Source organism: Nylanderia fulva, unplaced genomic scaffold (assembly GCF_048542155.1).
Source record: "Nylanderia fulva isolate GAGA-0341 unplaced genomic scaffold, ASM4854215v1 Scaffold11, whole genome shotgun sequence".
Lineage (NCBI taxonomy): Eukaryota > Metazoa > Arthropoda > Insecta > Hymenoptera > Formicidae > Nylanderia > Nylanderia fulva.
In genome coordinates this window covers 2,882,396-2,903,680 of record NW_028189302.1, presented here as the reverse complement: position 1 = coordinate 2,903,680, position 21,285 = coordinate 2,882,396, and the positions used below count along the sequence as shown (strand labels likewise).

The following is a 21,285-nucleotide window of genomic DNA, read 5'->3' as shown; positions in this document are numbered from 1 at the left end:
ACATCTCGCCAGAGTATGAGATACCCTGGTGTATAGTAGAGCGGGAAAGCTAGTCTATAATTTGTAGGTATATGAACGAGAGAAATTTCGGATGCGAGTGAGACTGGATCGGGAATAGAACTTGGGAGGAAACCTTGCCGGGCGAATGCTCTTACCGCCGAGCTATCCAGGTCCTACGCATTAATACTCTTCCACTCGCCTTCATGTATCTAATGGATAAAGAGAACTAGCGCGTTGAATAAGTCATACGGGCACGCAAGCGAAAAAAAGGACCTCGCTATCTTCTTTCTCTCTGCTAGATTGAGCAGAGTCCGAGAGAGAGGCTAATTCCACGAAAACAAAAAGTCGAAAAAGGGAAACCTTTTGTTATTCTTGCAACGATACGATGCTTTAAAAAATCTTTTTTTTTTCTAATTTAGTTAGGAATAAAAGTTATGATAAACGTGTTACGGTAAATGTGTGCGTTTCATATTTCATGCTCGAAATTGAACTTTGAAATAACTCTAACGATGCATAAAATGTACCTATATTTCCAATGTGTTCTTTCGATTACAAAGTCAATGAATTTCTTCTTCGTACACCGGAAAGATAGTTATCGTTTTGCACAAGTTTCTTTGCGCAAGTGATGTGTTTCTTGTTCCGCGATCTTGTGAATGGACTTTGCGGAATCTATTTCGCAACTTCGCGACAAATCCAACAATCTATATAGAAACGTACGCTTGAATAAAAGTATATACTTCTGATATAGAAAGATATTGCGCACAGTTTTCCTTTCTCAAATATTCTCTTGAAAACAATTATTATTACGTGTATTTTGCTTGAAATGTTACATATACATTTCATGTTCCATTTTATCTAACTAGATTTAGATTTTGATAATATAACATTATGTGCAATTACGAAATATTCCCGGTTAATTAAACAATTTCCTAGTAAATGTTAATATAATTAACGCGAAACAATTTATCATAACACTTAAATAATATTCTTGATTAGAGACAGTTAATATATTCTTAATTAAGAATGTTGATCTCGACAAAAGCACTGTCAAATAAATGCAATAATAATAAATACAAAATAAATATAATTTTTTTGAAAAACGTTTTCATAATTGCTGTTAATCATTTTGTTTTGGATTTTAATATGTAAATATATCAAGATGTACAATAAATTTAATCAGATAAATATTCATAAGTAATTTTGTATATATAAATTCGACAAGAACATTCGTTCCATTTACTTTTTTTTAGCCAGTTGCTAATTTCCCGATCTTCTTTTCGTACGACGGGAATTTCGATCCCGGGATTTTTAAGGCGAAAAGAGACGGAAGATACGAGCATTTCCACCTTACCCTCTCTCTCTTCTCGAATTCTCCAGGAAAATGCACGAATAGTAAATCGAGATGCGCGAATGCTGGAGAGGATTCGACGAGATTCAAGCGTCGATTAGTTCCACGCTATTCCGTTTTGCCTGCCGTCATCTTTTTTGTTCGGGAAATTTGTTTTTTAAGATTAGATTCTCGGAGGAAGGTTTAATTTTCCAACAGAAAAGTCCGATTTTCGATATCCATTTGCAGTAAAAATTAGAAGCACTGAAACTTATCCTTATAGATAACGCACTACATAAGAAAAACATTTGCGTTTTAATCTTATCGGTGAAACAATATTTCTCTATAATAAACGTAAATTGATTTAAAAGTTTAAGATTAAATTAATCAATCGCTCAATATTGCTGCGAAATTATAATTAAACCAAATCTAGAGGATAAAAAAAGTCTCAATGATGTTGGGAGAAAATACATTTCCAAAACAAACTTTTTTAAACTAGTGCAAGCGATATCGTATCGAATCGACTTGTGCAATGCGGCAAGTAGCATCGAAAAAAATAGCGTACATGACATGGCGTGCAAAACGAGCGAATAGCGACGCGAAATCACCTGGGATCCGTTTACAGCGGCGGAAGTCTTCGCTTCCTCCTTCCTATCCCATCCCTTGCCATCTCCACAAAAAGAAGCGAAAGTAGCTTATTCTCCTAACTTGACCTGACCTGACCTAACGTAACCTGTTCGATGTTCGAGGCGGAAACTAATTTAAGTTGGAGAATCACTTTGGCTGTTTCGATTTATTCAGATACTCGACGTATTTCCCGCGAGAGGGAGAGAGAGAGAGAGATCGAGATCGAGAGAGAGAGAGAGAGACAGGGTGGAAAGCCTTCCTCTCTCGTCCGCCCTTTCCATTGCCGTCCTGTCACCTTTGCACGCACCCCAATCGCGCTATTCACCTTCGACACGTGACTGCGAACCAGGCCGCCACGCTGACGCATTTAAAGCGACGACTAGCGCGGGAACTTGGATTTCTCAGCGGAAGTGGAAGGAGGAAACGGTATTGGGAAACTTGAGTTTTTGTAAAGGAATGAGAATTTAACGGAACTTTGTTGGCCAAAAAATAACTATCTCTCCAATGAAAATATTTATCGATAATTTCGCGCAAAGGCAGAAAAATCTTTCGTATTCAAAATTAGTTAGAGATAGAAGACATTCTATCTGAATCAGAAATTTCTTATTAAATCTAAAGGATATTTTTTGACGAAAATGTCATAATTTTATTATGTGAGTAATTTTATTTCAAGAGAAACGGCTATATGTGCGCAGGATATCCGGTAATAATTGTTCTACTTATCGTGCACAGACATGCAGCAATACTCGATTATTATCAGATATCTTGCATATACGCGAAATATATTTAATTATATAAATATTTTAAGGCATACATAGATTAATTTAGTAGATTAGTGTATCAATTTACCCTTATTTTATTTCTCAATCTGAATTATTTAGCATCATCGAACAGTTAAACGATAAAGCATCGGACGAAATATATTTGACTCTAACCAAAGTTAAATAAAAGTCTAAGTATTGCCGAAATATTTTACATATGCGTATATATGCATACATACGCGGAATATTAAATTATATAAGGACTCTGAAATAACCGATCGCGAGGATAATTATTATAATAATTATACAATTATTACAATATAATTATAATATATGGAGTTCTTATACCTTCTCGCTTGAGTCGCACTATGCACAGAAAAAAAGGAATCCTTGATTCAAGTATATTTTTATTCTTGAACGCTATTTGATTGATTTAAGCATAGAATGCTCTTTGTAATCACAAATTTTCATTTGCCTTAATAATAAATAAGTTTGTGTAAAGTATATTTTATCTTTAAGATATATTCTTGTTTTAAAAATCGCATTTGGTAAAAACAAACTTAGTCACATTTGAACTAAAAATTATTATATATATTTGACATATAGTGACTTGTCACTTGTCCTTGCAATATTTATAAGTAAATTTCAGCTTCAACCAATAATATTTTGCACTTTGTTTTAAGGATAAATTATCCTTTATCCAAAATTATTTATATTTGGCGCTATTATAAGGATAAAATATACTTGAATCATAGCATATTTGCATTCTTTCAAGGATACTGTTTTTTCTGCGTGCGAATGACGACGAGGATGCTATATATGGAATCTATATAAAATATTCCGACAACGAATTATCTATAACAATGTATTCGGCCTCGGTGTCGTCTATTGTTGACTCATGCCGTGGTTCTGTTTATCATTCGCGCGCCGAACAGGAAAAAATAGTGATACGAAACGATCCGTCGACTTTTCGATGATCGATATACATAATACGGATCGAGAACGTTCAGTAAAACAATCGCAGAAGGATAAGCTCCGTGATGCATTAATTGTCTAATAAATAATTTAAAAAAAATTTCTATTAATTTCAAAATACTTTTATATAATTTTAGTATTTTTATATCGTCAAAAAAACAATATAATTCTCACAACTAATCGTAATTAAAATGATTGCATTTAAATACAACTAGTGATAGATAAAAAGGCCAATTTATCAAATAAAATTTATTCCACGTATAAACTAAACATAAAACATTATGTGAAAGCTACAAACATTCTATACTCAAACTTAAGCGAAAATTACAATCATTATAAAATAAACGTTTCAACCGCACGCGGTCTTCCTCAGTATTATATTACAGTAATTATTAAAAAATACAAAATCATACAAAAATTCCACATAATATCGAAAATTAATGTTAGTTCTTCAATAAGAGTCGAGAATTTATAAGCAATTAAAGCGTGTTTCAATCCGTCATATCCAACAAGTGTTCGCCTCGATATAATCTTTGATTTTAATCAAATCTCGAAAAGATTGCATTTAATAATGCTCGCGATTAACGCACAGTCGATTGAGGAACTAAATTAAATAGTTTAATCGGGATTTAGACATTCCGCCGTAAAACGGCGTCGAATTGAAAGCCATTTGTTTATAAACGATGATCAGATTCCTCCTTTCATACTGAATTTAATTAATATTTTCTAATTAGCAATGTCGCTGCCACGAACGGTCGCGGCAGCATTGTACGCGTGCTAATTGGACGTCACAGTGTTCTTTGTGTGCGTCGTCAAATGTTCGACTTCAATTAAGCAGAAGAAGCGCGAAGGTGGGTGAACGCGCGACTAATCAAAACCGATCATGATTGATCGAGATTTTTATTTTTCCAACTCGATATTAACGAATATTTTGTTCTTCGCATTTTCTTCTTCCTATATACAGTTGCGTCTACAATATGGATGCAATAATAAGGGATTAGCGTAAATGCACACACGGCGAAAATTTAAAATTTAAAATTTCGCTCTCGCGCTCTGATTTATTTCAATTACGCTAACTCTCTCGGTCACCTCGAAGTGTAATTACTTTTACGTCCAATCGCCGTACCTTTCCCGAGAAGCGACTTTCAAACTTTAATCTGATTCGTCTTTTAGTCTTATCGACAACCTGTTACTGCACTTTTATATTAATTGCAGCCATTAATCATTTGGATCATATATCAATAATTTGTAATTAAATCTACACACACAATAAGCAAATGATATATTTATCATTATTAATTTAGCATAATATACACGTTCTCTCTCTCTCTCTCTCTCTTCTCTCGCTGCGATTTAATCTAGATAACTTCCCATTTAATTCCATTTTGAGAAACTGAGATAAATAAATTAATTTAAGGGTGTATAACGGATCCCCGGAATCTGAGCAAGAGAAGAAATTCAACAGAAATCGTCTGAAAACGCAAGCACATTAAAATCCTGGCGAAGAGAGGCCTAAAGACGGTGCATAATGCAACGAAAGGAAAGCGGGATGAGACGAAAGGTGGATAGCATTTTCATATAAATTCATGCGAGCAGCTCTCCAGGCTGCAGCGGGAAAATCGGGAAAGCCGGGATTATATCCTCAAGAGTTTGCCAGCTTTCAGCGCTCATTTGAGGAGAGAGGCCAAGGAGGGGAAGAAGAGAACACGTGAAGAGAGTCGTAAAGCGATGCGGAGTGTCCAGGGGTGGATCTGCGGCACGCAGCACTTATCAAGAAACGCAGTGATTTATGCATTAAGCTGACTGCTTAATTACAAATGGACTAATGGTCACTTAGTGCTAAAAGTAATCTAGCATTTGAATATATTCGAAGCTTTTAATTCTTTTCAATTTTAGATATTAATAATGCTTTTTTTCGCACACGCACATACACGTGTAAAGATTAATATTCCATTAAAAGTTAATTAAATTTTAATTAAAAAGCATTAAAAAATTCAATTAATCTTTCTTTAAAAATTTGATGTTTCTATCGACTAAATATTTCATGAACTCAAACTCGCGCAAGGAAATTTTATATAATTTATAAAATATAACACAATAAAATAACAACGTAATAAAAAATATAATAAATAATTTACAAAATAAAATAAATGCAAAACTTTTTATTTTCCTTCCTATGCAATTTTTTATTACATTACATTATGAATGATTCAACGTAAAAATCTTTTGTGCGTGCATGAATAATTAATTTGCTTTTTTACTTTCATCGAACATCAAATATCATATATATGCACACACGGTTCCTTTTAATTATTATAATTTGTGTATTATACTTTTGTAATTAAGAAATGTATAAAATTGTAAATGTTTCACAAAGATAGGGATTCCAAAAATATCCTGCCCATCCCTGACGCCGTCCTTTAGATCAACTCTTCATTTACCCTTTCCACTTTTGCGATATACCCTTCCGGGCGGATTAAATGCACTCATCCCGATCCTGTGCGCGCACAGGGTGAGGGAAAAAAGGACGATCGTAAAGTAAAATAACTGTTTGAAAAAAAATCATTCGCATAACGCTGCATGCGCGTGTGTGTCGGACTTTTCATTTCCGCCGCGACCGAATATCTTGCATCGTCTGTGCGTGTTAGCGCAGCGCGATAGTTCGTGAGCGTGCAACACTTTACGATAACTGGGATGAACTAGACGCGATTTTCCTCGATCGCTCGCGTTTTCCGAACGCGGAAACACGTGTGTCACGTGGAACTCGATATTCCTCTTGAAAAACGCGTACCTACGAAAATTGCCGCGCTCAATACGTTCCTCAGCAGGGAAAAATGTTTTTTTTTTTTTTTAACATAAAAAATTGCTTAATAAATTTTACCTCGCACAAAGAGTAGGTTCGAGTAAAAAAATACGAAACCGCGAATATTTGTTTGCAATGTGTCCAATACGCGAAACACGATTCGCGCATTGCATAATAATTATTCGGAACGGAAATATTTTCTTTATCGCGCTCTTTATTATAAAAATGTGTCTTTGATAAAAATATATCGCTGACGCGTGCTTTATCTTTCATACATATAAAATTATCATCTAAATAAAATTAGCAAAATTAATTTTTGTCAAAACTAAACTCAACCATAATTTTTATTAAACGAAATAATATAAAAAATTTATTCACGCATCATTCATGTGATATTCTTTTTTCACTGAAAAATTGTCGTCTATTAAAAAATCTATTAAAATTAGTAGTGTAAATGGAAATTTTTAATGCAGTAGTGACTTCACTTTTTCAAGAATTTGAGAAAACTCTTGATTTTAAAATTAAAAAAAATGAAATCTTTTATTTTTTAATTTTGAAAAATTCCCTTCAAAAGGATGATAATTCTTCTAAATATTAAAACTAAAAACTCATCTCTTTAGCGAGACTCATTGTGTGCATTTAAAAAAGAAAAATGGACAAAATAAATTGGAATAGAACAAAACAGCAAAGTTAGCATAAGAAGAGTTCGTGTAGAGTTCGAGTGTCATTCTCGACATTTTGATCCTCGACACCATGGCAAACACGATCCTACGATCTGGACATTATCGGACCTGCCGGAAAAGCATCGCGAAGCCCGAATAAACGTTCCGGCGTCGCGGCGGTTCCACGTGTCACTGAGAGAGCGTCGCTTTGTGAGCCGGTTATCGTTTATGTAACCAGTAACGAGCGCGGAGTTCGTTAGTGTAAGCGCATTTCACGCAAAAGGTTACTTTGAGCTCGCTCAACGACGGTGAGTGAAGGATGAAGAAGAGACGAGGTGGGGGGACAAGAGAAACGACGAGGGGACGAGGTAGATCCCGAGCGCAATTACATTATACGTCCTCCCTAATTAGCGGAATTTCCGACTCGCAACACGATGTTGTTGTGTTCGCAGCGGATAAACGAGTCTGAAGTCTAAAATAACGTTGCATAATGAAATTAAACAATGCGAGCATTGCTGTTAATTAGCGGCGGATTTGGGACGAGATAGAGATTGAAACGGGTCGGGGATTTCCAACGATTGGACTGTTGCGTTGTGACACGCATAGCACGTGCGCGACACATGAGAGTCCACCTCTACTCTACTGTCAGAATTAATGATTCAATCGAACTCTGTTATTCAGCGGCGACCTAAGTACATTTTATTTCCTCTCAAGCTTCTGTCGCTGTTCAAATCCACATTATCATCATATTCAATATTGGTTATACGAAAACACATAATGGCATTCTCACATAACATCCATTTAAACATTATTGGATTACCGTAACGCCAGTTTGATTAATTTAATTAATTTAATAATTAATCCGATGAATTTAATTAAATTAATTTGTAAAATTATACAAAATTTATTACTAAAAATGTTTACATAATTTATTACTAAAAAGATTCGTCTTACTTTTAAGTAAATAAAATTAAAAATTGTAATTTTTCTTTCAAATCAAGAAGATAGTTTGTCAGATTTACAGCTTTTATATTTTTCAGATTTCAGCACCAGTAGAGCGAAAATTACAACGTCCGGCATTGCCGGCCTTGTCTGACATCACCCATCCTTATTCTACTTTTATATCTCTGCCGTTCGTATTTTCTTGAAAAATCATTCTACATCGTATAGAATTATAATAAAATTCTGACACACAGAGCAAACTGCAATATCTAAAGAAAGTGTGTGAAAAAAAAAAATAAAAAATAAATAAATAAAAGAATATCAATTTATATGTACGATTCGCGAATCTATCGCGCAATGTACAAACGTATCAAAAAGTTTTTTACTAAAAATATTCACTAGAAATTGTACTCTATATTTATCTTTATATATTTTCGCACTCCGGTAAATCGGCGCTATACGTTACGCATTTATAATAAAATTCTGTTGTGCAAGAGATATTAGTTAATATAAGTTTAAAATTTATTAAATCTACCGTGTATGTATATGTTTTTAAGCAGATTATACGATCACAATTGTCATGAGAAATATGGAGTCAATTTTTAATGAGAATTATAAGATTTTGTCTGATTTATTTCGAACGCTCGATTAATTTCGAAATGAAGTATATCTCTCACAAACTTTAAAAATAAATTTAATAAACGCAATTTATCATGGTATTTAATTTTTAGCCTATTATAAGCTTAAGAGCTATTGATGCTGCACCAAAAAAATGCCAAAAATAGGAATTCCTGGAGCTTTTAATATACGAATGTGTTAGATTTACGGATATTTTGAGGGTGGGGCAAGGGGCGGTTGGCTTTGAAAAAATCCGTGCAACGGGGATGACTTATGCCGCATTTTCATGCGGCGTCGGGACACCTTGCGAAGAGTGAAAAAGGACCGCGCCATCATAAATCAGCACATTAATTCGTAACGAGATTAGTATAATAAATCATCGTCCACCCGGTATTTGCATATGCCGTGCATTACTCTCGTCATGTGACCCTCGTCTTCCGGATAGTCGACGTTAAACGTTGATGACGTTCGCGAAGTGAATATCACAATTAATATTAATCTGACTTTTTTCCTAGAATCTTAAAAAATGGGTGCGTTTATATTTCGTTGCGAATTCTGTAAATTTCTAAATATATATGCATTTGCAAAAAATATTAAATTCTACACGTGTTTTGAACAATACAAAGCGCGAAAAATGTTTGAAAGAGAAATTTGATAGAAAATTCAGGTTACAAAACAACATGCAAAACCGAGTTGATTGTTTCGGAATTTCTAACAATCAAAAATGCTTGAATTTTCTTCGCATTGTTTGTCGTCTCAAAACTAAATAGAGTAGTAAATTACTCGAAATTTAGGGGATCGCTTGAACTCTCTCGAGGGTCTAAAAGACGGGGAGGACTGTTTTTTCCAGTACACTTGAGGGTATACCGTTTTCTTCTTTTTCGCGCCACCCGATAGAAAAGATCGATTCGCTTTTCGGGAGATACAAGCACCGTCAAAGGGTTAAAGCTTATCGCGTGGGAACTCTTTTACTCCGTTCGTTCGCACACCCGATGGAATTAGCCGTTCGCTAACCACCCTCTGCCACCTCGTGAACCCTTCGGTTCCTGAAGCAATAAGAACGACAAGTGCGCGTGCGCGTCCTTTCTTTCTTCGTTTCTCTCTCTGTCTCTCTTCTACCCGTCCTCTCTCGAGGGATGGCAGTTTCTCCGCCACGATTACCCCAGAAATCTTTCTTCGGCTAATGCAAGAACTGTGTTTCCGGCAGTTCGCCCGATGCTTCGCCTACCTTCGGGGCGGACAAGCACGTACACACGCGGACTTGCGCGCGCGCGCGAACGTTGACGTGCATTTACAAGTGCGACTTGCCACAGGGGTGGGGAAGCGGGTTAGAAATAGGAGGGTGGACAGCTTTGCGCGGTGCTATAATGCAGGGAACGGTGAGAAATATTTGGATAAAAGTACGGATGGCTTTGAGATACGCACGAAGAAAATGTGACTTTCGAATTTTTATTTTCAACCTTCCACACTTATCAGACCTTTAAACGTCAATTTCATTATATTTTGTCACGAAATTTTTCAAGCTAAAAATATTCTTTGTATTACACGTGCAGGCAAAGTGGCACTTTGTGTGCGTGTTTTCTGTGCGGAAAGCGGCCGATTTCCCACGCCGCCATTTAGCGGCGACGCGGTGAGTGAATAAGCCGCGTTTCCCAGCCATTCATAGCGCAATATACCATTGCGAGAGATACAACGTAATTTTCTTCTATTTTATATCTCCACATTGTTATATGAATAAAAATAACAGACTTCTGTTTGCGCTAAATTAAAAATAAGCTGAAGGTAGAAGGATAAGGAGTGGTTCTCCATATATTTGCCAACGTAATGCGAGAAATACTCGGATAGAAGAACGTAGCTTGTGAAGAACGCCGAAAAAGGTTGTATCGAGAGACAGGAAGAGTGTCCGGAAAAATTCGATCCTGATACGCGCATCGATACTCGAGAGATAGCATACGTGGAACATGTAGGACATGAAGGACATGGATTACGGGGGAACGTATAGGATACGCCTCAACAATTTCACGTGTCCCACGGGCGTGTTCAACAATCTCATGAACGCTTCTCATATATGACAAATAAATGGCATGGGTGTTTCAAACTTCTACGAGGATCGTAACTCTTTTTACAGACCTTTTGGTATAACAAACACACGTACTTAGTGTTTAATTAATCGTAAAATATTATAAAGAAAATTCTGCCTTTTTTCTCATTTTTTTAGACTTTTTTTTACTAAAATCAAATCGAATACTTAAAACGTCGCTAGTGGTATTTAAAATAGGAACGATATATTTAATTCGATCCAAACTAGTCAAGAAAATTTTTATTTTATTTCCACAACGCTTCGACCATCTGTTTTTGGTCCTTTTCAAGTGAAAAATTCCTTGATAAAAGCGCAGTTAGTTGACACTGTTGTCATGATTATTAAAACAATATGATTATCGGACTTTTTTAAAAACATTTGAAATAACTTTTGAAAGAAAGTAACCGCATCTTATCGTTATGATAAATCGTCAAAAAACTGAAAAAAATAAAAATTTTCTTGGCTAGTTTGGGTCGAATTAAATATATCGTTCTTATTTTTTTTACTAATTTTAAACAAAAAATACAAATAAGAAATTTCGATCTTCATCTATATATGTGTATAAATTATTAGGGCTAGAATTGGCACTATTTATATAGCTTTATCCACGTTTAAACAAAGGGAATACAGTGATGATTTGCTTTATTTAGGGAAATACGATGCTTTCTAGTAATCGTGTGTACCATTGAATCCGAGATTGTACCCAGATTTTAATCCCATCGTCGTTGTTTGTTTATTTCACGCGTGCGATATTCAGTCCTGCCTTTGTAAAATGGTTTATGCCGTATGCCGTCATAACCAAACGACGGGATCTATTCCCATGGTCGTCTATAGTCGGGTTTCCGCAATTTCTGCGCGCGGGTTCTAATGCGAATGCGGTGTTTCTAATTTAATATCTTAAGGACCGGCATTTACCCACGTCAGCTATGTTGGATTAGAATGCCAGATGCCAGGGAAATACACGTGATTCTCATAATTTACGCGTTTGCATGAGTGACTTTTCGTTTTAAGCAAATTTCTTTGCGTTCGATAAAGCAATCTTACAATACGACTCGTTCCACAACTTGCTTTTAATAGATATCGAAGATTTGCAAAATCATAATAAGTAGTTTTCCTAATTTTGGGTTTTATAAAGAATGAATAGCCTTTTTTAAGCTTCATTAACCAAATTAAAATAAAGTTTTTCAAATTTTATCGTATACGTGAAATAAATAAAAGATCGATGAAAAATCTGGACTAATGGTATTATAAAATGATTTCGGTATAACAATGCAGTATATGCATAATATGCAATAATGTAACATTTTTCTTTCACTCTCCTCTCTCAAATAAAGGAAGATAATTTCGATAAAAAAAAACCGATACAATGTTATCTGAAAAAGTTTACGTTAGCTGGCTCTCTCTTCAATATTACATTTTCAATATCTATTACGGACCTATAGCGCGCTTTTTATATTTTCACACAAGTCATAAATATGTCTTATATAAGATGCTCGATGTCGTTTCGCAAATGCTAAAAGTGATACACTTTCCCCCACAAGTGTTGAATAAGTGATCACGTCAAAGTGATCCTTCATATTGCCGGCATGTTACGCTTCGTTGCATATTAATGCAAACCGCTTTTTCATTCCTTGTGTTTCATTATCGCTTTACAAAGTGTCGATATATGTCAATGTGTCGATGAAAAAAGTGATGCCTGTCGCCACAATCCTGTCGCTTCAAATTTTTTCAACGAATAATCAATATTTTTCGTATAAAAACACTTGTAAAATATTTTTCACTTACATGTCCGATCTTCTATAAATGTCATAGAAAACGACAAATGATAAAATTATAAAATAAAATCATACTTATGTGTACTTTTTTGTTGCAAGTTAAAGCCTCTGAAAACCTCTTTTAACAACGCATTTTCAGGATTGTGGTACGTGCAACCTTTTTTGCGAGTCTCTCAAAATAACTCTTTAAATAATATGATGAAAGAGTAGAAAGTTACTCACCGAGAATCTGGCTGAGGACGGTGCGACCATCTTCGCCGAGGCACGCACTGCGTGCATCAAACGGATTTGTAAACTGCACGAATGCGTAACCCTTGTGCATGGAAATACCTGCAAAGAAAAAAATGCAAAAGATCAATTAAAACTTCGTAACATTCGGAAAATAAATAAATTCGCGCAAAAAACATTCTATCAGTGCTTAACTCTTTACAATAAGTACGTATTATTTTTAATATATATATATAAACTTTCCATTATTTTCCATTACCTATTCATTATCTATTATATATTCATTATATACATCATTTTTATCTATTAACCAAACTTTTAAAATTTAATATACTTGTTTGTTATAATACTCAATACAATCATTTATTTAAATTGTAAAAACTCAGGAAAAAACATAATATAATTATATATATATATATATATATATATATATATATATATATATGTATGTATCTGCACATACAAAATGTATGATTAAAAATTTATATTTTTATTTTAAAATAATTTTAAAAAGTATAAAGTTCATCTATGGCTTTTATAGCAGAATATATAAATTTTATTGAAAAAAAGCGTTCTCTGTAAAACTTTCAGTAATGGAAACAATCAAATGAGTCCTTTCAAATAAACCATTCTATACGCTTTATAAAAAAGACGAAAAATAAATAATTAAAATTTATAAAATATTAAATGAGAGAAAGAGAGAGAATCGTGATTCTAAAAATATTTAAAATACACATAAATAAATATACATAATAATTAGCGAAGAGTGTATTGCACAAACTTCTTACAAGTAACTCTTTTTAGCGAGAAAACTTTTTGCATAAATAAATAAAACAAAATTTAATTGGACAAACTTCAACCAAAAGCAAAAAATCTCTAAATTAAATAACGAAATTTCCAAATGATTAAATACAACTCCGAGGAATATTAAACATTTTTGCAAACCAAATTAATAAAAACAAGAGTGCGTTGTTGCCGGTCGATTTTGTCCGCGCGGCAAGTCGCATGGACGCGACCTGTAATCTGTGTATCCGTAATAACTTTTGCGTGGTTAGCAGCTGACCATGCATGGAATTCATTATGCCGAAACAAATATGTAAATCTAACCTACATGCATACGCGCACTCTCACACAGATGTGTATGCGTGTTATGCTCTGGAATGCAAATACTGTCCATGCGAATCAGCTTTGCTGCGAAGCTTTTGGCGCAAGGGATGTTCATAGTTTTCATCGGTGCTATTGTTATCAGCTCATTCTTCAATAGACACCAAAAATTTGTTGAATCGAAATATTTTTTCAATAATCGAAGCTCGATTTATAATACGGAGAAAGACTTTGGAAAACACTAACTAACGATGACGAATTAGACAACCCTTGTATTTACAATGTCTATGTTTCTCTTTCTTTTTTATAACATCGTGATAATATTAGAGGAATAAAACAACACAATGTTTCGAATATTTATTAATTACTCTAAACATGACAGCAATTGTTAATTATTTAAAAAATTAGTTTTTTTAATTTATATTCTTCAAATTTTTCAGGAAAATACATTGTTCTAATCTAATATAATTTTAATTTAAAATATCAATATACGATTTCTTGGATATACGTAAAATAATTAGATTCTCATTGTCAGTTACTTCATATTCAATATATTATTAGCATAAATTTAGCATAAATGGCCAACTAACATTTAGTGACACTTATCGACATTTTTCATTTCCACGCGAGGAAACATATAAAGATATAAAGACTACGATATGAAAAAATATACAGATTTTAAATGCATTTGCAATATTCGAATAATTATTCCAAATGTAATTCAATTTACTTGCTATAAAAGAGTATTTTTCAATTTTTATCTCTTATAATTTTGCACAATTCTTTATTTCAAAATTTCGTAAAAATGTATAATTCCACAAAATATTCTTGAAATTCTTTGTCTCGAATTTTGTTGTATAAATCGTCAAAGAATTTAATATATTACTCTGAAAAATATTGATTGGTATACAACTTTAGTAAGATGATGCTTTTCCATTTTATCAACTTTTAACCGTTTGCAAAAAAGCATGACTACTTTCGTTCGAGCGGCTCACACAACACACAACTTCCTTTAATTCTTTTCTATTGATCTTAATCCTCGAACCTATCTATCTATTCTTCGTTTTTGGGCGGGAGTAAATTTATCATGTATTACATAGCGATCCTGTCGATGTCTCTCGAAACATTTAGCGCTTCGGAACTCGACTCTCCGATAAAGCACTATATCATCCTCATATCTCAAAGCTTAAGCCCACCCCTCATATTTTTCGAGCGGCGTATCGGTCGAAAGGAGATCGTCGTGTCGATCGTATCGATCTTCGATTCTCGTAACGTAACTCGTCATCGTCGTAACGTTTATTCCAGAATTTAAATCGCTGTCTGCGCGCATGTCATACGTAAGAGGACGACGGAGGTGTTATGTGTGCATTTGTGCACGGCGGGTGCACGAGTTCGATATCGACGCTCAAGAGATCGTTCCGCGGCGAAATTTATTCTGGCCATAAAAACCGCGATAGCGAAATGCGCGACCGTAAGTGCAAGTGTATGTGCGAGTACAGGATGGTTGATATGATGCCCTTCGGTTGTCATTATTTTATTTTCGGGATTGTAAATGTTACATTCATTTGAATTTTTTGCCATATGGCCACATATATATCCTCTTTTCTTACTTTTTTTTTTCTATACCAAATAATAATTTATGTTAAGTTTTTTTTATTTTATAATCTATATGTAACACACAAAATTAATTAAGTTTTAAATTTTTTATAATCCTTACGTATAAACTACACTTTGTTATTTTTACATATATGTATTACCTATTCATAAATTGAGAGTGAGATTCATAAATTTTACTCAGGTTTGGTTGAATAAAAATAAAAATGTTTCAGGAAGAAAAATTGATTTCCTCGACAAAAATGTTTATTTAATTTTAGTATTACAAACATAAGAACTATCTTGAAATATCGATCTTTTTATTAGTTTTAACCGCTAATGGTAATATAATCAGAGTGGCAAGATTTTGTAGAGATGCTTGCGCAGAGTTTCGAAAATGTTCAACTGCAAACAGAATCGATACAAAACCAACATTCGCGATGAGATCTTGAGGATGTTATAAGATCTGATATAAAGTTACAGAACCCCATTATAGAACATTCTACTAAAAGAATTCCAAGAACAGAACGTTCTTGAGAATAAAGGACGATACTGCGTTTTATTTTATTTTGTTCCTATACAAGATATAGATATCATAAGTCCAAATAAATGAGAATCATTATTGTTATTTTGCAAATTCAATATGTTATTTTCAGTGCTTTAAATATATAGTAAAAGAATGGAGAGAGAAATAATTTTTTTTTAGTTTTAAAATTGTAAAACTTAAAAGAAAAGAAGAAATAAGAGACAGCAAAAACTTTATGTGTGGATATAAATGGATGATATCTTCTTTAGTTATTCGTACACTACAATTAAAAATTTTAAGTTTGAATATATATATGCATATATGTGTGATTAATAAGAAAAAATAAAATTCTGGAAAACGTAATGTACGTTTAATAAAGTGTTTCTCTTTGAGAAGAACTCGACTCTAAGTAAGTACATATATAGAGGATTTTCCTCAAATGATCCTGTTTTTATCAAAGTTACGACTCTGACAATGAGTAATTTTTAAAAGATTTTAGCGTCGCTTGTTTATTAAAAAATGATTAATAAATAAAGATTCAAATCGAACGTTGACTACTAACAATGAAAAATGAATTATTAAACTTGGTTAATATGGATTTTGCTATCCATACTATGTAGATTCCGTACACACTTAGAAAAAGTATCGACTTTTTTACATACAGAATATTCAAAAATTTTTTTAAATTAAATGCAGCAAGAGAATCATGGGTTTGCAACTTTCCACGAGAAACTAGACACTTTCTACCCACATCACTTGGTGCTTTCAGTACGACGAGGTCTATAATTATACGCTTCCTCATGGGTTTGTTACTTTCCATGCAAAACGAGGTCCACCTCACATTACTTTTTCTACAAAATAGACATTTAACACATGCGAAAACCAAGTAAATCTCTAACGTAATATATGCACAAAGTTACAACCCCATTTGCATAAACTTTTATTTGTTAATAACTTTTTAATAAATAATAAGTGATGTCTAAAACTTTTTACTCAGAGTCAGAATTATGACCGTGATCAAGATCACTCGAGATAAGTCCTTACTTGCATATTTATTTAATTCTGAACGATCTAAATAAAACATAATATTTAAACCGAATTAAACGTAAAAAGTTTGAATAAAAACTACTGTTAACAACTTTTAAAGTAAAAACTGTGAGCAGTTTTGTAATAAAAAGTTGTGGACATGATTTATTTCTTTTCTCACTTTTAGTTCCAAATAACCGAATAAATTCAATTGTGAAAAAAGGCAAAGCATATTGAAATGGAAAAATGGAAATCAAAGTTTGATTTGATAGAAAGATCTTCACGAAAATAAACAAGTTCGCTCTTTGTAACAATTATTTTGTATTTTTCGTAACTACGTTTTTGTAAAGGTCGTCACTCTCCAAAGTGACGACCGAGTGCCTCGATAACAGCAGTACTGTGTTGAGGGCCTGTTACAGTGAATTTTTCCAATGTTTTGGCATTTATATAGAACAAATATCGACTTTATATTGGAAAACTTGTCGACAGAGAGACTCTCTAGTGTTGTTATCTGGGCATTCGACAGTACAGATTTAAATCATTCTAGCGACGATTTCTTCCAATACACATCTGTTATATACGATGTGCCAAAAATGCCGCCATCCCCTTCGTTTAGATTCTTTTGGATAACTGAAAATCGAGTTCCCTTAACAAAAGATTCATTGGTTGATTTTTTCACAGTATATATTTTTGTTTCAAATAAAATCTCTATAATATTAAATCGTAAGTTCTAAATTTGTGAAAATAAAATCTAATAAAATTAAGTGAAAAAACAGATGTTTAAAATTCTTAATCAAATAAAATTTAAAAAATTTCCTATTTTTAATTATTTCTCTGTCTCTCTCTCGTTTACTCTTTTTAATCAAAATTATAAAATCCTTTTATCTTTAATCTTATAAGTCAATTACAAATAATTCTCATTTCTTAAAATCATCCGTCGTTAGTATTCACATCTTCTATTATAACGATTATTATATAAACCATGAATATTTTAATAATCAAAATATAAGAAAAGAAAATTTGATGGCAATGTATACCCATCTCTTTCGATTTCATTTTTGAAGATATGTATAAATCTTGTGCAAAGAAATTAAGAAATTTTTGTTTCAAATAAAATCTCTATAATATTAAATCGTAAGTTCTAAATTTGTGAAAATAAAATCTAATAAAATTAAGTAAAAAAACAGATGTTTAAAATTTTTAATCAAATAAATTAAAAAAATTTCCTATTCTTAATTATTTCTCTGTCTCTCTCTCGTTTACTCGACTATAACGATTATTATATAAACCATGAATATTTTAATAATCAAAATATAAGAAAAGAAAATTTGATGGCAATGTATACCCATCTCTTTCGATTTCATTTTTGAAGATATGTATAAATCTTGTGCAAAGAAATTAAGAAAATTGGAGCGATCTTTGCCGAGAATTCCGCCCTCTAAACCGGATCTCAAATAGAAGTAATTTTCAAAAGCCGGCGATCGTATACATTTTCGCGTTAAACTTTGTTTGTAAAAGAGATATTCGATTCGTAGAATTTGTAATTTATCTGCTATCGCGAGTTGCACGCGGCATCGCCTTCGTACAGGACGCGGCTTATCCTTCGTATCGGCGTCCCTCTAATCCAGCGAACGCCTTAATTCCTACAAGGACGAAGTTGCCCTTATTGTCTTCGTCCTTTATTGAGAAAGTAAGCTGTTTATCGGCAGCTAGCAGCTCCTTGTAATTTCGACATCCGACATTTGAAATTGCGATTTTGCCGGACGAAGCGGCGGAGTAACTTTCCGATGAAACCCGGCGACGCTCGACGTTGGAACGCCAATATCACCTGCATCGACGCGAGGCTAATTTCGCAGCATTCTTCATCCTTACTGTATCATTTTATCTCGTCGTATCGTTTATTACATTTATTTTTTATTGCATGTTTATTCATTTTTTTTATTTATTTTTTTTCTTTGTTATTTAGAACAATATACGTAATATATATTAGTGAGTAAAAAAAAAAAAAAAACTCGAAATTATATTTTATAATTAACAATATTTGTATTTAAAAATATAATATAATGTTTGAAGAGAGAAAGAAGGAACTGTATAGAAAAATGTATTGATTAAAAAAATAAAATCCCAAGAATCTATCATTAAAATTAACAGCGTGTGAGTTGTGGAGCAAACTCTGTATGTCGAATTATATATAAATGATTCACAATAAATTCAATAAAGCGATTTCTTATTATTTCGCTCGCCGATCTATCATATGTGACCTCGGTCACATAATCATTCTCGACTTATCATCGTCCAACTATCTATCATTCTAGATCACAATTGTAATTTCATTTTCCGAATAGAGGAAAGCTCCCGCGCGGGAAAAATGATTTCCGGGATAACAAATCCTGCGATTGCGGAGTAAACGAGGTTACGGCTTACAAAGGAAGAGAAGGCAGCGGCACTCATCGTGCTGCTCCTCCTGAAACTGGAGACCGACGGATATCCAATTCTAGCTATCGAAGGTCAAGTCGCCGTGGCACAAATTGCGTTACCGGGATCCCATTTTCCAGAAGTCCCGCTACCCCTTCCGCCATTCTTCCCGATGCAATTTTTCCGTGCCGGATAATAAGTTATTCGATCGCGAATTATCGAATGTTATCAGGCCGCCGATTTCTCACACGATTCGATTTATCGGGAATCTCAGAAAGAATGGAGAACAAATTCGGAAATGATCAAACGATTCTCTTTCAACAATCACTTTTCATCTCTTTCTTAGATCGCTATCTTATTTTTATTAATATTGCTGTATTTTGCAGAGAAATCGATTTCATAGTTTGTAGAATTGACGTTCGTGTGCGAAAGGAACGAAAAAAATTGCTGCTCGGTGAAATTGCCTGACCACGAAATGTTTCCACGAGATTATTTGTGTTAAAATGAGTTTAGATGCGAATAGAAGATAAATAAAATCAGGAAACCTGCCTATCTCGATTCAGATTTGCTATTCATTTTGAGATATATTTAATTCGAAAAATAAAAATATGTATTTTTACTATTAATACTAATTCCAGAAATATATGAATATAATACGATTCTCTATGGCAATTTTTTTTTTAAAGTAACACATAGATCGCGCATATGTAGATTTTACTTTTTTAATTGTCTTCAATTCAATTTCTATGAAGCAAAATTTTCAAGTTTTCTATTTTCAGTAGTGTGTCATATATTAAACATATTTTATAAGAGTTATTTTCAACAAAAGTTTTTTAACTATTCACACTTTTTCGTTGCACTTTTTGTGCAATCTACTTTTTAAAATTCTATTTTTCAGTATATCTAACTCGAAACATATTTTTAAAAAAGATTTTTAGGAATACAAAGCTTTTGGCAGTTTAATTTTTAACGATCTTTCTTTCAGCAGATTAAAAAAATTTTTGCAAATTACAATTTTTATAACGAACTCACCAGCCAGACGGCCATAGCGTTGGAACATTCGTTCTACATCGGTCTTGCTGCACTGAAATGTATTCAGATTTCCGACGAAAACGCGTGAATTCACTGCCTGTGGGTCCTGTGAATTGGTTTGGTTGCCCACTTTGCTCATCTTCATCGCCTGAAATTAAAGAAAAAAATTTTCAAATAGCAGTTCTCTTTTGATATTTTAAATAATGATAATAATAAAAAATGTAAAAAAAGAAATGTGAAAATGGATTTTTCTTAAATCCGTGAAAAAGTTACCTTAAAAAACCTTTATTTTTAATTCAGTGGAACCGTATGCTTAAAGAAAGTTTGCTTTAAGAAGTTAAAATAGATATAACTTCTAGAAACTATTTGAATAGAAAAAGTATTATTTCCGATAAAAAGTTAATCTTGCAAATGTCTAAAAAAGAATTAAATTTTTAATTTAAAACGTAATACAGAGTAAAATTTCTCTTATTCTTCAATAACATTAAATTTGTTATTAATTTATATATATATATATATATATATATATTAATTTCGAAAAAATTAAATTAAATGTAGAATATGGAAAGGGAAATGACGGATTAATTCAATTAATCGGCGCAGGATCGATTAATTCCGCGAAAATGTCGGTTGTCGCTAACGATCTCGTTAGTTTTATGCGTTATTTCACGAAAGTAGAAAACGAACTGTTGCACAATGGGATTGCGAGGCATTAATTAATCCACGACGCGCCAATTAGCGATTGCGAATGTCCCTTTGACACTAGAAAGCTATCTACATACTCGCATGTA

At 33.1% G+C, this 21,285-nt stretch overlaps 2 protein-coding genes across 2 annotated transcripts in view; one reads left to right on the top strand and one right to left on the bottom strand.

Moving 5' to 3' along the window:
- The window catches only part of LOC146724950 (uncharacterized), a 345,089-nt gene that overhangs the window by 214,765 nt on the left and 109,039 nt on the right, over positions 1-21,285 (top strand). The window lies entirely within an intron of this gene.
- LOC114943065 (uncharacterized) overlaps positions 1-21,285 on the bottom strand; it is a 116,654-nt gene that overhangs the window by 64,367 nt on the left and 31,002 nt on the right. Inside the window, exons 2-3 of the mRNA XM_029318643.2 lie at positions 20,495-20,642; positions 12,793-12,900 (exon numbers count right to left, since the gene is read on the bottom strand). Of these exons, the coding sequence (XP_029174476.1) occupies positions 12,793-12,900; positions 20,495-20,639 (253 nt within the window). The 5' untranslated portion in view covers positions 20,640-20,642. The remainder of the gene's footprint in view (positions 1-12,792; positions 12,901-20,494; positions 20,643-21,285) is intronic.